Consider the following 16,706-nt stretch of genomic DNA (forward strand, 5'->3'; position numbering starts at 1 on the left):
TATTTCTATATTGAACTAGGTGAAATTGCTAATATCTTACCATTTTGGACCTACAACTAAGGAAATTTCATATGTTCAGCTTAATCGCTAGTTAAGGCTGTAGACAAGATTTGAGATACTTGGTTATACTAGAGAACTCTACCATCAGATTTTAACTGAGACCCTCTCTGTACCTTGACTCCCAAAGAAAAGTTGTTTCTTTCGGCTCTAAGCAAGGATGACCTGGCCCCGGGGCTAATCTTTTTCCCTCTTCCCTCCTGTTAACTTCCAGCACTCTAATTCCTCATCTCACAGCCCTCTTTCTGGCGGCACACTTGTCTTTATTGGTGTTTTGTGGGAGGGGCTGGACTTTGACAGGAGTTCCTGTCTGTGCCAAGGAGGTGGCTCTGCACTCTGTGAACATGGCCTTGAGACAGTAACTGCTTAAGAAGGCGGTGTCCCAAAGAAATCCCTACTCCCAAATACTTTCTCCACTACCGGTGGAGATTCCTTCCTTTGGGTTAAGTCTTAAGCATTCTCTTCCAGCAAGTAAATACATCTACTCCCATAATGCAGTGAATGGCTCTGTTTTTTTGATCACCATCCCCTGGCACATATAAGGGACACTAGCCACCAGCCACATTCCCAGCAAACAGCAGTGCTTGCTGGGAACACTCTGAGAATTAGCTCAGACTCAGTGCCTCCTACACTTCATCCTGAAGGCCCTATTGTTTTTCAAGTGGGGGGCATCTACTAAAACTACTTCCCTGTGCAAATCAACCTCCCTATAACATAGGGCCTTCCACTGGCCCTCTCTGACAGTCCCTGCCTTGGGGAATTTGAGTGTCCTGGTTCAAGCCTCCAAGGGCGAACTCCATAGAGACAAAGACACCCTCCCAAAAAGCTGCAGCAACTCCCTGAACTACAGAAGGGCTACTCCAAGGGGGACCTGTCCTGGAGCCACAGCACACCAGGCCAGCGAGGAGCATCTGGAGGACACACGTCACCTGGGACAATCCCCCTTGCAGTTGTCTTATGCTATGGAAGCTGGGAGTACAGGTACAGCCCCAGGTCAAAGACAGGATGAACGTTGCTGACCGAAGAGAACCCAGGGTCACGCAGTCCACAGCACTTCTAAAACAAGTTCATAGAACCTTCACTCCACCGACAGGTCATAACTTTAATCCTCTCCTCTTCACGTATGTGTTTGCTTTGGAGGAAGTCCCTGGGAATTATATAAAAGTTCCCAAGCTTACTTGGGCTTTCTGTAAAATCTTGTAAAATCCTAACGGGGACGAGGTTTTCACTTTAGATGTGGGCTGAGACCCACAGTGTTTTCTTTCCTTATGCTCATCTGTCTATTCCCTTTCAAGTGCGAGGTCTCTGCAGTAGCAATGCTCCCTCTGGCTGAGCACAGCGGGCTCTCCAGGCACATGGACAGATAGGCTACTTCTCAACCATGAGACTTGCTGCAAAGACTCCTGCTTCTCTTCAACCTCATGACCTTTGTCTTCTCTTTGGAAAGAGCTGAACCACTGGGGTGGCCACTGCCAAAGATGTAATTGGACCTCTCCGTTTGCTACTGAGCGATCTTTCTCAACCAAACCTCACTGCTTGGGCTCATCCTCTGGGACCCCTTCTTTCCTGAGGCTCACGCCTCTGGAACTTGCTGGGTGCCCTCCTTCTCCAGGGAGCCAGGCAGCACAGACATGCCCCCACTGCGCAGAGCCAGCTTAGATGGCCTGAAGGGTTCACAATTAAACTAAATCAGTGTCTTAAAGCAGCAGTCCACCTCAGATTTGAATCAAAATTGCCCTTAGTCTTTCAAGCAAAGACTTACTTATAGATTCACTTACAGACTTATAGATTCACTCCTTCTTCCCTTCTCAGTTAAGTGTCCAAAACTAGCTCCCGCTCTTGCTCTACCTGACTCACCCTTGGCTGGGGTAAGGCTTTCTTACGCCAGAGGTCCTGGTTTTTAACTTCTCTGCCACTCATCAACTCTGTCCAATGTTTTGTAACTAAATGAACAATTATCATTTTACTCTATATACCTGGCACTACAGGAAAAAACATCTAAGAATAAGAACAGACTGAAAAAGATATAGTCCTGTCTTCAAGGAGCTTCACTCTAGCAGAGCCCAGACAGAGCCCAGGAACACAGACCATAAGCCAAAACATAATGTCAGGCTGAGGGAATCTATCTTCCCTCAGGAATAAGAAGGTGTTACTGTCTGCTCCTGATAGAAGGAATCTCCCAGAGGTAACTCTGGATATTGTTCCCTGGGGCTGGGCCTGATTAAAGTAAATATATATATTGACCCTTCCACCCAAAACGATATTTGGGCCACATAATTTCTGAGAAATCTAGAAGGAAGAACAATTTAAAAATAAACAATTTCCCTCCCATTCAGAGACAATGCCTGGAAGCAAAATCTGTCAGTGTTTCCACTCCAAAAGGACAAGATGTCTACTAGTCTTCTCTATAACATGAACACACACACACACACACACACACACACACACTCACTCTTTGGTGGAGACTTCCAATCAGGGACATAATTACATGGGAATAAAAAGCAGCAGCTCCATAAGGAAAGGCTGAAGGGTGGTGGCCTTCTCATGCTGCAGCGTGTGAATGGCACTTTCTAAAGAAGCAGGAGGAACGATCATGGGTTCTGATGGTGGTGACCCCCACAGGGCTGACACAGTGGACGCACTGGGACTCCTGCTGCGGTTCTGAAAGGCCCAATGGAGATCACTCCTGGTACTAATGTGAATTCAGAATAAATTCTGAGACAGACCTAGGAGACCGATGTAATAAAGACCAAGATACCAGTTTTACTATTGATATAAAGTGCCTGGAGACGACGGCATAGGTGTGAAGGCTGAAGGAGGGAGCTAGAACTCCCTGAAATAAGCTGACTTCCCAGAACTGCAGGCCTCCTCCGCTGGGCTTACTAATAGCACGGGAGGAGCCCAGATTGCACACTTTCTGCAGGCAAGCAGGTCCTGAAGAGTCCCAGACTCAGCAGTCGTATCAGTCACCCTGGTTCCCACTGAGGGGAAGGACAAAGTGATAGGGCTAGGAGCCAGGAATACTTCTCATGGGTATCTCCTTTCATTCAAATAAGAATGGGGAATAGGTGGCCTCACCACAGCTGCCTCGAGCGCTTCTCGACACTCAGAGGACACTGTGGTCACCCCAGCTGCTCTCTGAGAGCGCTGCAGTGAGAGGCTCGCAGGCCGAGAGAGACTTATGAGAGGCATTTCAAGAGAGTGCGGTGGGCGGCTGTGTCCTCCCCATCGTTCCTCTCACACTCCCTTCCAGAGCCGCGGGACCACACTGCGACGGATTGAGATCGACAAACCTGAACGTGTTTTGGTTTGAGGTTTGGCAATTTCTGTAACCCCAAAGTATTCCACAAATGTTTTGTGTTCTACAAAACCAAAAAACATTGGCCAAGCACATTCCCCCCCTAATTTTTAAGCCCATGTGTTTTTAAAGGAAATGTAATCCGTATGTTTTGGGTACATTTCTATGCAGCTCATCAAACCATGCTCGTCTGTTTGAGTCATTTGATGTCTACAATGCATGGGGAAAATCATAGATTTATACAAGCTCTGTTAGCACAAGAAGGGCCACGGATGAGGCGCTGGTTAGAAGGTGATGCATCTACTGGATTCTGGTGTTGGCACAGACCCCCAGTTCCCCAAGATTTAGAAATAATCCTCTATATCCTCATCCACCAATTCTCCCATTTTCCCATCTGCAAAATGGCATTAATAATTCTTGCCCTCATCCTGCAGGCAGCTAGTGAGAATTAAAGTGTGATTATCAGGTAATTTTGAGCTTTTTAAAGAGAAAATATAAGGACGTCTATACTTGTCCCAACGAGTTTATTTTGGTCTATCTTCCCAGACTGCTGGAGGACAAAAGTGGCTTCTACCTTCCCTACTTCATCCTTGCCCCTTCATGACACAGGTGACTTCAGCCTCATCATATCACAGTTTCACCTGCTAGGGAAGTCCAGCCTGACTTCCTGTCCTCTACTAGGAAGCCCCTTATTTACGGGGATACAGGAAATAAATGACTAGGTCATGGGGAAGAGTCTACATGGGTTGGTTTATTCGGAAAATGGAAGGCTCTGGCTACTTGAGTAGGATTTTTAAGTAGATGAAGGGGCTTTAAAGGAAGAGCTCTAGTCTCCATATCTGTTGAAGATAAAATAAGTCAAGTTTAAACTGTTAGCATGATCAAGTGCAAAGTGCACAGACTTTGATGGCAGGTGGGCATGGGTTTTCATCCTTTCTCCAGCTTTACTGTGTGATACTAGGAAAGCTGCTTAAACTCTCATGTAAAATACAGGTTGCTTTAAAGATTAGAAAGAATGTAAGTAAAAGGTCTGGAACACAGTAAGTGTTCAATCACAATAACTTCTATAATTACTAATATTACTTAAAACAGCCTACAGATTTTAATACGACATGGTGAAGAATTTCCAAGCGATCAGAAATAAATAAATAAGGCATTGACATGGGCTAATGAGGATCCATAGTTCTGCTTTCCTGGAGTTCTTACAAAGAAGAGCAGCCCACCAGGCAGGACAGACAAGTAGACAGACAAGTAACTGACTGTCCTGAGCAGTGAGACATTCACCAGCTTTAAGGCAGACACAGGCCAGAGCCAAATGATGTGTCAAGGTCCTTTCTAGCCCAGTGAGAAGACAGGAGAACCTCAGGACTTGAACTGAGCTGTCATCACAATTTCCTAACCAGAGACAAATGCTTCAAGACACAAGGTCTTAATCTCAAGATTAAAGTGTGACTCCAATTCCCAGTGCAAGCGCTAATGCTGGTCAGTACAGCCTCTCTATTCCAATTTTCTGTTCTAAGTCATGCCTCTGAAAAACAAGGAGCCTAATGGGAGGACAAAGCAAAGAAGAAGAGAGACAAAAAGAAAGCAGTCTTTGGAGTGCCAAGAAGAAAATAAACAAATACTAAATGCCACTGGAGATGCAGAAGGAAAGAAAAAGTAGTTGGGTAACTGAAGTCAGTAGGGTTGGTCTCTGGAGACAGATGGTGATGACTAAAGCAGAAATTCTTAACTTTTGGTCATAGATATTTTCAAAAATTTGAAGAAAGCTGTAGGCCTCTCCCCAGAAAAATGCACACCTGCTCATCCACACACACGTTTCCTTTCAATATCTGGGAGCTCACAGAACTCCTGAAATGCATGCATGGACCCCAGGCTAAAGATCATGAACACCCTAGAGGCTTCTTTATGAAAGGCCAGCTTCTACTTGAGCTCCTTATCACTAACAAGGTCCTCAATAGGCCCAGAAGGCAGAGCCCTGTAAAGGAGGCAAGAGGAAACGGCTCACAGGCATGTTCTGTGATGTGGACATGGAATAGAAAGTAACTGGGAGGAAGAGGACTTTCTATCTGAAACGGATGGAATAAGTATTCACTCTTCATTGGCTAAATTTTGAAAACAAAGGCCTTTGTCTTATTTTAAACACAGAGTCATTAACAGGAAAGCATTTGACCTAGAGTCCATATGCCTGAGGGTATATAACTGACTAGTTGCTTGACCTAGAACATATTACCCAATTTTGTCATCTTCAAACCAGAAATTCAAGTGAATTTTACTTTATTCAATAGATGTGACCTTAAAATTTTTTGAGGTAAATAAAATTTTAAAGAAATCTAAGTGACTTGGTGTACCCCCCAAAAAATAATAAAAAAATAAAATTAAATTAAATTTAAAAAAAAAAGAAATCTAAGTGTATTTTAAATATGATCAAAGTTTCATAAGAAGTGCTTTTATAAATTGTCTTGTAAAGAAAATGATCACTACATACATCTGATCTTTAGCATAATCTAGGTTCTAATACAATGTGCTACACAGTTCACAAAGTGATTCTAAATATAATATTAGATAGTTTATCTGAAACTCTTGCAGAGAAAATAGCTATCTCCTAACAAACTGTGTTATTCAGATGTAAAAAAAAAAAAAAAACCCCCAAATTAGGAAAAGGTCTGAACACTAAAGTAAATGGATATTGCAAAGTCTATGCACTTATAGGACACACGTGTCATATTTGCTGTTTCAGTATAGTGTATATAAAATGAAATTTTCTGATTGAATAATCTTTGATGTATCTGGTTTCAGCTCTCTCCTAACTCTCTGTGAATAACAGATTTTAATTTTATATAAGAAGAATGAGACAGGAAGGATTTAGAGAGAAGCAGAATTAACCCGAAAAATACCACAGTCCCCAAGGCCATTTACAACAGGAGCAAAGAGTCCTACAAATGTCACCAGTTCCTAAGAGTTCCACTATATAACAGCCTAATCATGAGGATGCTGGGTCCTCAAGAAAAGTATTGTTCTATACACTCTCTTTACTAAAGCAGGAGACATCTGACAGAGTTTGGAAATATTTCCTAGGAGAAAAATGGTCAACCTTTAAACAAAGTTTTAGCTCTTAAAGGTAATACTTTTCTGAAAAAAAATTTATTTGTCCACAATTCCTTGTTTCCTGATAATGAAAAATAAGTGAGATATTGCTATAGATGCTGTAGCCACCTACAGACACTTAGAGAAATTTGCAATCTTTCAATGATAACCAATCACTGTAAAATCTGTTTTAAGTGACTAAATTACCAACTATGATGCAGGGAGAAAGACACCATGAGGGATTTGATCTGGTGATTTACAGTGTGTTAACAAAGAATTTGGATAATTCAACCTTTGGGGGCAGCTTTTTGATTCTTGGATTAATTACCCATTTCTCTTTGCATCAGCACAGTTGCCTAGCATGCAAATGGTCTCCAAAAAGCAGGAGCCAGAAGCCATCCATGGGGCTTGGGGAAAATAATGTCATATAGAAAAGAAACGTCAGTGAGTCTCTTGACCAATGTGCTCACCTGTTTCTTCCAGAATCTCTGAATCCTTTCGCAAAAGGGTTTCGGTCAATTTTTAATCTGGTGATCTGGAAACAAACAAAAAAAACATGAATTGTATTTATATTAACTGACTTCCTTTTTGGTTGCTCCTAGAAAGTTAACAAAAATCATTCTGATAACAACCGCTGTTGTTTTTGTTTAGTTTCCTATTATTTTCGATTTGGATTGAAGTTGATATAAGACTTGGGCCTGGCACACAGATGTCTGACCCACCTGACCCACTTCTTCCTAAAAACCAAGGTTTCCCCAGTATGTGACTCTGTAAACTCTCTTCGGCCCACCTTCCTTGCTCCAAAATGGTGATAAATCACTTGCCCAGACAAACAAAAGTATCAAAATGGAAAACTGGACAATGGTCAGATCCATGGTATATGACACAGTGGAGGCAGCTAGAAAGTGCTTTTGAATGAATGAGTAAATGAACGAGTGAGCAAGTGAGTGAAGAATGAGTGAATGGGTTCAGTCAATCCAATCAGGTGCAATCAGGCCACCAGACAACCTGCCTCAGCCTGAAAGAATCAAAGAATTGACTGTGTTTCCCATTTCACTTAAGTTGTGCCTTTCTTGCCGCTAGGGATTGTTCATTTGATGACCTCAAATGGTCTTGTAAAAGACACACAAAAAGGTAGCTAGACTTTTGTCAAGGTTGCATCCAAAGAAAAATCTACAGATGTGGGACAGGATGGGGCAGGATGCAATGCTTTTCACCCAGTCTCCAAGTCCCACAAGCCAATCAGAAGAAACAAAGAAGCAGCTTCCTAAGGCTGAGCAAAGCCGGTGCAAACCACTGTGTCACCCAGGTTGGATGCGTCCTTAGTAGTCATCCGGTTCAACCTCCACTCAGTGCAGCAGTCCCTCTCTACTGCATCCTATCTTAGTCCCCTCCCACTCTGCAACGGTATATATTACTCTCTCACCTCCAGACTAGAACAGGCCTGACCAACAAATTCCATCTGCACTCTTGTGTTTCCGCCTTTAGCCTTTGTCATGGGAGGCATCTTGATAACTTCTGTCTGAACCAGATGTTAATGACTCACTACATTCAAGTGACTGAGACTTAGAGGTGGGGGCCAGGGAGCTCAGGAAAGGAGGAAAGTCTCTCTCAATGGAAGGTAATTCTAGATTTATGGAGATCTTTTTAAGACCATCTTCCCATTTCTGATCATTGCAGAACTTATCACTAGGACGGCTAAAGTTGCTTCTTATGTTGCAAATCTTCCCAAGTCCTTCTTCTGTCTCACTTCGTCAGAGTGGAATTTCCCAAAGCCACAGTCTAAAGGTCTTTAAAAATGCAATGTGAGATTCTGACCAACAGACTCTGACTTGAAAGTACCGAAGTTATTTTCCCCCCTAAACGCTCCTTGCACACTAATAATGTAGCACTAATAATGAAGCAAAAGCCATTTTACATCTATTTTATAGACCAGAGCAGGAGCCTGAAGCTTTGGCTTTCTAACGTCTAGTGTCTGCCCTGTGAATATTGTATTGAGTTTAAAGACGGTCACTGCTTTTCTGTTTTTGACTTAAAATCAGTTCTTTCTTCCTCCATAATCCACAGCAATAAACCACACACCATATCTTCTTTTCAAGTTGGGGTTATAATATTTTATTTTCTCTTTCAAGTGGGCTTATCCTGTCTGACTCATTTATGAAAGGGGCTTCTGATATACAATTGTGCTGCCGTGTTTTGGGGGCACAGACCCCTGTAAACATTCTATTTCATGGGCTTGAGAGAAATCGTTGAAAACCTGTTTCCCACAGCTCCCTGTATCTCAGGCCAAGTGGTCTGCGTGGAGATTTAACAGACAAATGCCACCAAATGTTAGGAAACACAACACCTCTATACTTGTTTCAAAGCTTTTAATGTGGGATCTAGAGCGCTTTATGAAGAGTGTCATTGTGCTGCCCATTATTTATTTATTGTCAAGGGCTTTTTGTGTGCAAAGCAATGTGACAGGTAGCACAGGTGACAGAGTGGTGGACAGTCAGCATACAGCTGTGTATCATCTATGCCCCCTGCAAAAAAGCTTATAATCGAGCAGAAAAAAGGAGACATACATATTAATAATTACAACATAAAACAGAAAGTGATAAGGTGTGAAATAAAGGCAAATGCCCCAAGAGCTTAGAGGAACCAGTAATTGCTCTGAGCTAAAGGGCTCTGGGGTTTCACCTTAGAGGAAGCACGTGAGCCAACCTGGGAAGGGTGCATAGGATTTTAATGAAAACTGCAAAAAGGAGAGAAAGGAACAAGGGCAGCATTTCAGAAGAAAGGTCTTACGTAAGCCATAGAACTGGAGTGGGAAAGAATGAAGTATTTTTGAGAAACATTGAAGAGTTCAATTTGACCACAGCACAGGGTACAGGAAAAGAAGCAGTGAGAGAGAAAGTTGAGAGGTTGGCCTGAGGCTACGTCATGAAAAGCCTTTACTACCCCTCAGATACCCTATAGGTAGAAGAGAGCAATTTTAGCTATCCAAACCAAATTATGATCCCAATAAATGCTTGTGCTGACAACTTTGTCTATATCTACAAATACCAAGGGTAACGAGGACAGTATTTTGGAGGAATAATTCAATGTTTGCACAACCTCAATAATCCTTAGTTTCTAATAGTCCCATGGTTCCCACATCAAGAAACGCCTGGTAGACTTAGTATAGAAAGGAATGCAAATGATAGCTTGCTGTCCTATAGAAGACAAGGATGTGACATAAGGTGAATTCTCATCAGATAGAAGAATAAGTAAAAATCCTCCCCTTCTACTCCAGTGGAACATGAGAAAAGAGGAGACAGACAACAGAGAAGCAAGCAGTTAGACTTAGGTGTGCCTTAGCTCTCTACTCAAACCAAAATCCAGGGGTGGGGGGTGGGGAGACTCGGAGGACCACTGGCAGGATGACCTCCATACACACAAGGGAGTGGCTGCACAGTAATAAGTGCTGCAGGAAGAGGCCTGAGTTAGGATCCCTGAGCCTTCCATGGCCCTTCTGCAGTGGGTCAGGGACTCAGAGGTCCTCACATGCCCTGACAGGGAAGGCAGGGTGACCCCAGACAGGAGCCAAACGGAGGACCTGGATGAGACCTGAGGTGAGGCCGAGTCATCCTGGGAGGCCCAGGAGGTCCAACGGAGGCAAGAACACAGAAGCTCAAGTTCAGCAGTCTCCTGGCAGTAGAGCAAATCAACACAAGGAACCCAAGGACCGGCACAGACCTGCACTCCCCTCCCCCCACCCCACCCCCCCAGCAGAGGCCAGTGAGGCCCAGAGAACAACCCAGGGGCCCAAAAGCACCACAGTGAGGACTCATAAACCCCACTGCCCCACCCCTGCCCACGCGCTGTACATCTAGAGGCTGGAGTAGCAGGGGAGGCTTATCTGAACAGTTAATTTTCAACCCTACCCTCAATTATATTTATCAACTAGGCCCAAATATGGCTGTCGACCTCCACCTCGACACCTTAGACCAGGTCACTGCTGTCTTTTGACTAAACTACTCTAAATACCCTTCAGACGGATCTCCCTTCTTCCACACTTGTCCCTGTTCAATCTCTTCTCTTCATTCAGCAACCAAAGTGATCTTGGTTAACACACCAGAGCTGGCTCATGTCATTCCTCCAGTGCCTACCACTACGCTCAGGATTCCATCCAAACTCCTCGCCTGCCCTTGCGGGGCCAGCACGCGCCAGATCCTGCCCACCTCTCCACCCCTGCCCACCCTCCCCTGACCCTGGTCCACAGCTTCCAGGCAAACTGAGCTGCTCTCAGTGCTGGAATGTAGCGAGCTCTTTTCCTGCTCAGACTCCGCACAGGCACTCTACCTCCAGATTAAAAGGCCCCCTTCTTTTCTCTTCATATAGCTAACTCCTCGTCCTAAGTCTCAATCTAAATGGTATCTCCTGAGAAAGGTCTTCCTTGATTCACCCCTCCAAAATAGGATACGTCTGCCACTCTCTTCAACTACAGCCTCTTTAATTCCATCTTTACTCTTAACCCAGGTGGTAATTATACATTTATTTTGTTGTTTACATATTTACTATGTGTCTTTCTCCCTAGACTACAACTGGAACCCTGTCTATTTGATATACCATTTTAGGCAGCAGAACCTAATATGATGCACTATTCATGCTCAATGAACATTTGTTCAATGAGTGCATGGAGTGAGGGAGTGAATGAGGATGTGGGAAACAGGAATCACCAGTCCCAAAGCCATAACAAGCCTTAGAGAATGTAGACCAAATAACTCCCCCAATCCCATTTGCTTTCACTGTAGGCATCACAGACAAAAGTCTTAAATGTCCTTCCAGTCAGAACAAGGTCTGTTAGTAACTTCTGTTGCAGCTAAAGCTGTTCTACAGCAGTCATGTTTAAGCTTGGTCCGATGATAATGAGACAACATGGAAAATGCAGAGGTTGTGGAGGCATTTTTCTTCCCTGATTTTCTTTCCATAACCTTATACTGATTTGTGTAGTCTGAGTTATTGAAGGCTATGGTACATAAGGGGGTGGTTACTGGCTTGCCACCATTCATTTTAATCATCTTGCCTCACTATTTTGCCTAGTAACATAGAGGCAGTTAATACATGAGGTCTACCTCACCATGCACAGTGCAGACATAAATAGTGCAAACATACAAAGAAAATGAAACCTGAATATCCTCAGTGTAATTTTACAGGACCAAGTCTCAAAGGAACTTCCCTTATTAACACTCTCTCAGTTATCTTTTTGTTTTGTTTTTTACCATATTGCTTGAAAAGTGTTCCACTAGGATAAAAAAAATTTTTTAAGCCAACATGAAAAAAAATTCTGCATTAATTTGATTGGAAAGTTAGAGCAAAACTGGCTCAGCAGTTAAGGATATAATGAGTGGTTCAGAAATCCTATTGGATTTGCTTATACAACCCTGGCTGTGGTTTCAGACTTCCTATCTAGTTCATGCAGCCAATTCTCATCAAGAAATAAGACTGTGTTACCTGAGGAGAACAGGGCTGTGTCATTTTGAAATCTAGTTTCCCGTTTGGAAAAAAAAAAAAATCAAAGTTCAGCAGTCTTTTTCCCTTAGAGAGGACAAAGACTCTGCAATGGAAATTTCCTGCTAATTCCATGAGGACATATTGGCGTCAGCTTCTTCCAAGAAAAAGCATTAAGTGTAGAATCACCTTTATTCCCACTTCTACCACCTTATTCTCCACGATGAGAGTCTGGGCATGGTGTACTTTCCTCTCTGCCACAGGCCTGCCAAGTTGGCACCGCAAGAGCAAATAATAGTAATAATAACTTCAGTATGCTAGCAGCCCTGGGAGTCTGTGCGTCAGTCAGCAAGGGTGAGAAGAAGGAATGGGAAAGGGGGAGAGAAAAGCATAAACTATTTCATGAAAAGAGAAACTCTTTCTTCACACTTCTCTCCCACTTATATCCAAAGCAGCAGAACCACAGATACATAAGGAAACTGGTAGAAGAGGTATGTTGGCTAATTATCATTCAGTCATTTTCCAAGCATGTAGTCAGTGCTATGCATAGACTATAAATAGCTTTGAATTATGGAAATGGAAGGGTCCTTCCTCCTAATTAGTGGTTTCTGGTCTTCAAAATGTCATAGGCCAATTCTAATCCCCTCCCCTTCCAACATGTGAAGGATCAACATTGGCGTTACAATTTTTTATTCCACGAAATAAAAAGAGTTAATAGCTCCCTACTATCTCCTGTCATCATTATTTCATAAAATAAATGACATCTTAGTAACAAATTGAAGCCCAGAAAGACAAAATAACTTGCTCAGGGTGCCACAGGTAGCTAGTGAAGAATTTAGGACTAAAACCCAGGTTTCCAAATTTCTAGCCCATTGCTGTCTGTGCAACAGGACACTTTCCTTGGGGAGGCTGGGCTACAGTTCATTTCAATTCCATCCCCTCTACTGTGCTTCCCGCCTTGTGCTCCTCCGAACAAGTCCCTGAGAACAAAGAGGATCTAGCACTGACTCTTTTCTCTCTGCTTTCTCATAGCTCTCCTAACCCTTCCCTTAAAAAAAAAAATGCATGAAGTAAACAACTTTGCTTTAAAAAATTTTCTCTCAATCTAGAAGTTTGAGGGAAATAAAAACACAGTAATTGCTGGGTATTGCTCACAATAGACAACAGTTTATACTATCCCGTATCTTCATGACAAGTCTGGAAATTATTGCTAGGAAACAGACTTGACTTACAGGATGCAGCCCTCAAGATTCCTAGGGGAGAGACCCGAGGTTAGTTCGCTTTATTAGAAGGCACTGTATTATATTAAATCATATCTACACAGCCAAAGGGAATGTTAAACAATCATGCTTGTTGATTTATCCAGGGACTGGAGGCTTGTTAAACAGGCAAAAGCTGTTATCTAGATTTTAAAATGGGCAGAATTGAGTATGACTCATCTATTTTGAATGTCAGCACATCATGAATTCACCAACGTGACATGAGAACAGAGAGATCAAAGTAGTTACCTATCGAGTATAAAACCTTCAAGAGCCTATGCAGTTCCTCCAGTTCCCAAGAATCCACTTTCTCCTTAATGAGCAAGTTATTCTTTACAGTCGCCTCTCTTCCCCAATATCCTTCATGCCTGTGCAGATGCAGGTAGCTAGCAACGTCGGCTGACTACGACTAATTGGATACCAGGTTTGCGCCAGTGATTTAATGCGGGTTCCCCCATCTAGTCCTTATAACTCTACGAGGCCAGGACATTTTCAGACCAGGAAACACAAGTTGAAAGGGGTTAAGAAACTTGCTCAAGGTCACACACTTTGCCAGTGAAAAGGTCAGAAACCAAACCAGCTATGTCTACTACCAAATCCCATGATCTTAGTCACGACATCCTACCCCCACCAAACTACCAATGCCCCCACTCAAGTCCAAATATAGACAAAACATTTATATGAGTAGAATGTGCTCAGATGCAGGAACACTGTCTATGAAACAATGTAGAAGAAGTGAAAGGGATTTCAGGTACCCATGTTTGGTCTTCTTTCATTGTCACAGTGACTTGTAGGTTTTTAGTTTTAGCTTGGGTTATATCGACCATCTTGGCCTCTAGAACCGATCTCAGCCAGGCAGTAGAATAGTCATTTATCAGTATTCTACTCTGCTCTACAAACTACACTCTAGAGTCACCTTTATTGCCATGTCTCTCTGCCTTCATGAGAAAGTAATGATTAAGAATGGTGGCTGCAGTAGTCTTGGAAAAAGTGCGAACAATTATTCAAAGAACTTAGACTTATATTCCCCCTCTTCTGTAACACAGTTAATCCCAAAGTTCCAGTTGCTCCAAAAGCCATATCTATGTTGCTGCTCTATCTTGTATCAGAGCTTAAAAAATCTTGATTACTCAAGTTTTCTGTAAGGAACCTCCATGCCTTCTGCAATTTTACTATCTGAGGAGTTTGAGAGAATTAAATAAGTTTAAAATAGTGTCCATGGCAAACTAAAGCTCTTCTACTTTAGATCAAATGCGGCATCTAAAAGGAAAGTCTGAAGTTGGGAACACTTTACAGCTACAGAGAAAGCCCAACAACCATACAGCGCTTAACATTTATCAGACTAAAGGGTGGTTGTTTATCAAATTCCCCTGAAGGTAAAAAGCATCCAAGGAATCTTATCAGGATGTGCTATGAAAGATAGAAAAATTCTTTCTATTGTATATGAACTAAAGATTGTATAACTCACCTTCACCTGCTTGGCACATAGTAAGCCCTTGATAAATATTTAGTAAAGTAATGTTTTTCCTCTATTGCTTTTGTTGTCAGAGCACAGTATCCAACATAGAAGGTATTGAGTAATATAAGTCCATTTTGCTCCAAGCAGGCCCCAAATAAAAGAAAGCAGACTTTCAAGCAAAATAAACAAGCAATAATTCTTTGTTTCAGAAGAGAATTCACTGAAGGATCCTATTAATTAGACAATTTACCAAAATATGAAATACAATCGAACTTACAAAAATGAGATTCCTATGCAACTTTCAGAGAACTGCATAAAATGAGATTGCTTGTAAATCCATCTAGTCACCCTCCTCAAAAAAAGAACACTGTTTAGAAATGCCCACAGTAATTCCAGACTTGGCCTCTGTCTTCCCCTCCCCCACCCACTGGCTAATTCCTATGTGTGTCTCAACATTACGAAAAGCTTCAGTTCTTCCAGGAAATGTTCCCTCATTCCCCAAACCAAAAACAAACAAACAAAAACAAACAAACACCCTGTTCACATCTCCATCATGAAGTTATTACATTGTATTATCATTACATATTTATGTCTTTCACTCAACTAAAACTTTTCTTTTCTTAGGGAGAAATAAGTCATAATCTGCTAAGCTTAGAATATATTAAGTTCTCAATAAATATTAATGGAATGAATGAATATATCGCTAACATAAAAACGTACAGATCGTAGGGTGTGGTGGTGAGCAAATGGAGGACAATTTAGTCTGAAAGTGTAAATGGAAGCAGTGGGTCTGACATAGAGTTTGAGAAGCTTGATGACTTTGATGTAGCCTGATGCAGGGCTCCATGGAGGAGAGGATAAGAGGGAAGGAATGAATCAAACCTCAGGAATTTCAAGTGATGAGGAACACTTGCCAGGATGTAGTAGAGATCATGAAACATGGGTACAAGTACAGAGACACATGAAAATGACTTAGGAGGTTTGGTCCTCCTGGTCAAAGATCCTGTCTCTGATCTAAATCTAGACTGTGACAGCTGCTACTAGGCATTACCGCCTTGTCATCACCAGTGCTGTGTGTGCGCCGCCAGCCTGGTGTCTCTCATTCCAGCATTTCAGTGCCATGTAGAAGGACTAAGCACTTCTTACAAAAGGATGAATAAGCTCCTTTAAAAGCGGCTGCAGCAGGAGACTCTCAAAAGCAGCCTCTTACCTGCTGGTTCTGATAGGCCGTAACTGTGGTAAACACAGTCTCAGGAAAGTTGAATGTTTTCACTCCATCCCCAACAGGGACAGGTTTGGTGGGTGAAAGGTCACTGCTGAAATCCTTGCGAATCACGTGAACTCGAGGCTGGTATTTGTGCATCGAGTGAAGAATGATCTGAAATGAGAAAAGGAAACATGACTCCAGTGTCGTCTCTAAGGACCCTACATCTTTTCCAGCTCTCATGCAAACAAAATTACAGGATAAAAGCATTCTAGGAAGAGCACAGTTTAGAGGCAGGAGGTACAGGAAACTGGAAATCAGTGTCGTTGCTCATGGCTGGAAGGACTAAGTGATTGGATAGCATCACGTCACATGGAACCTGTAATAAATATTCTAGTCATACGCGGTGAGTGTAATATGTTTGCTTTAATTGGATAAATACTGAATGAATTGGTTCCAGTACCAGTAGACGTCACTCCACTAAAAGGCCTCAGAACCTCTGCTATGTGACAGTTGTTCCCTCCTGCTTCAAATTTTCAGCATGGGCTCATCTGTCTTTAAATTCTAGAAGGTATTGTTTGCACTTTGTTATTGATTTTACGGACATTTTCTTATGTCATGTCCGAGTTAAGGATATATGTGTGTTCTCTCTTCCTCAGAAAAGTACCATTTCCCTAAAGATAGGAGCCATAGTGTTGGCTTCTGTAATCTTCCCATAGCATCCAGTATGGGTCCCAGCATTCAGTGAAAATTCAGTATGTGTTTTACTGCCAAAAATAAATTAATAACATCAGGTGCACCAATTATACGTGGCAAGCCTTACTATCTGTTCTTCTCTTATAAATTCATAAATTTCTTGGCCAATTA

At 42.4% G+C, this 16,706-nt stretch overlaps 1 protein-coding gene across 3 annotated transcripts in view; it reads right to left on the reverse strand.

Annotated features, from left to right (window-relative positions):
• The window catches only part of TBX15 (T-box transcription factor 15), a 102,902-nt gene that overhangs the window by 18,354 nt on the left and 67,842 nt on the right, over nucleotides 1-16,706 (reverse strand). For all 3 annotated transcript variants that reach the window (XM_057720729.1, XM_057720735.1, XM_057720731.1), the window contains exons 5-6: nucleotides 15,846-16,013; nucleotides 6,913-6,977 (exon numbers count right to left, since the gene is read on the reverse strand). In XM_057720729.1, the coding sequence (XP_057576712.1) occupies nucleotides 6,913-6,977; nucleotides 15,846-16,013 (233 nt within the window). The remainder of the gene's footprint in view (nucleotides 1-6,912; nucleotides 6,978-15,845; nucleotides 16,014-16,706) is intronic.

This window comes from Hippopotamus amphibius, chromosome 1, assembly GCF_030028045.1.
Source record: "Hippopotamus amphibius kiboko isolate mHipAmp2 chromosome 1, mHipAmp2.hap2, whole genome shotgun sequence".
Lineage (NCBI taxonomy): Eukaryota > Metazoa > Chordata > Mammalia > Artiodactyla > Hippopotamidae > Hippopotamus > Hippopotamus amphibius.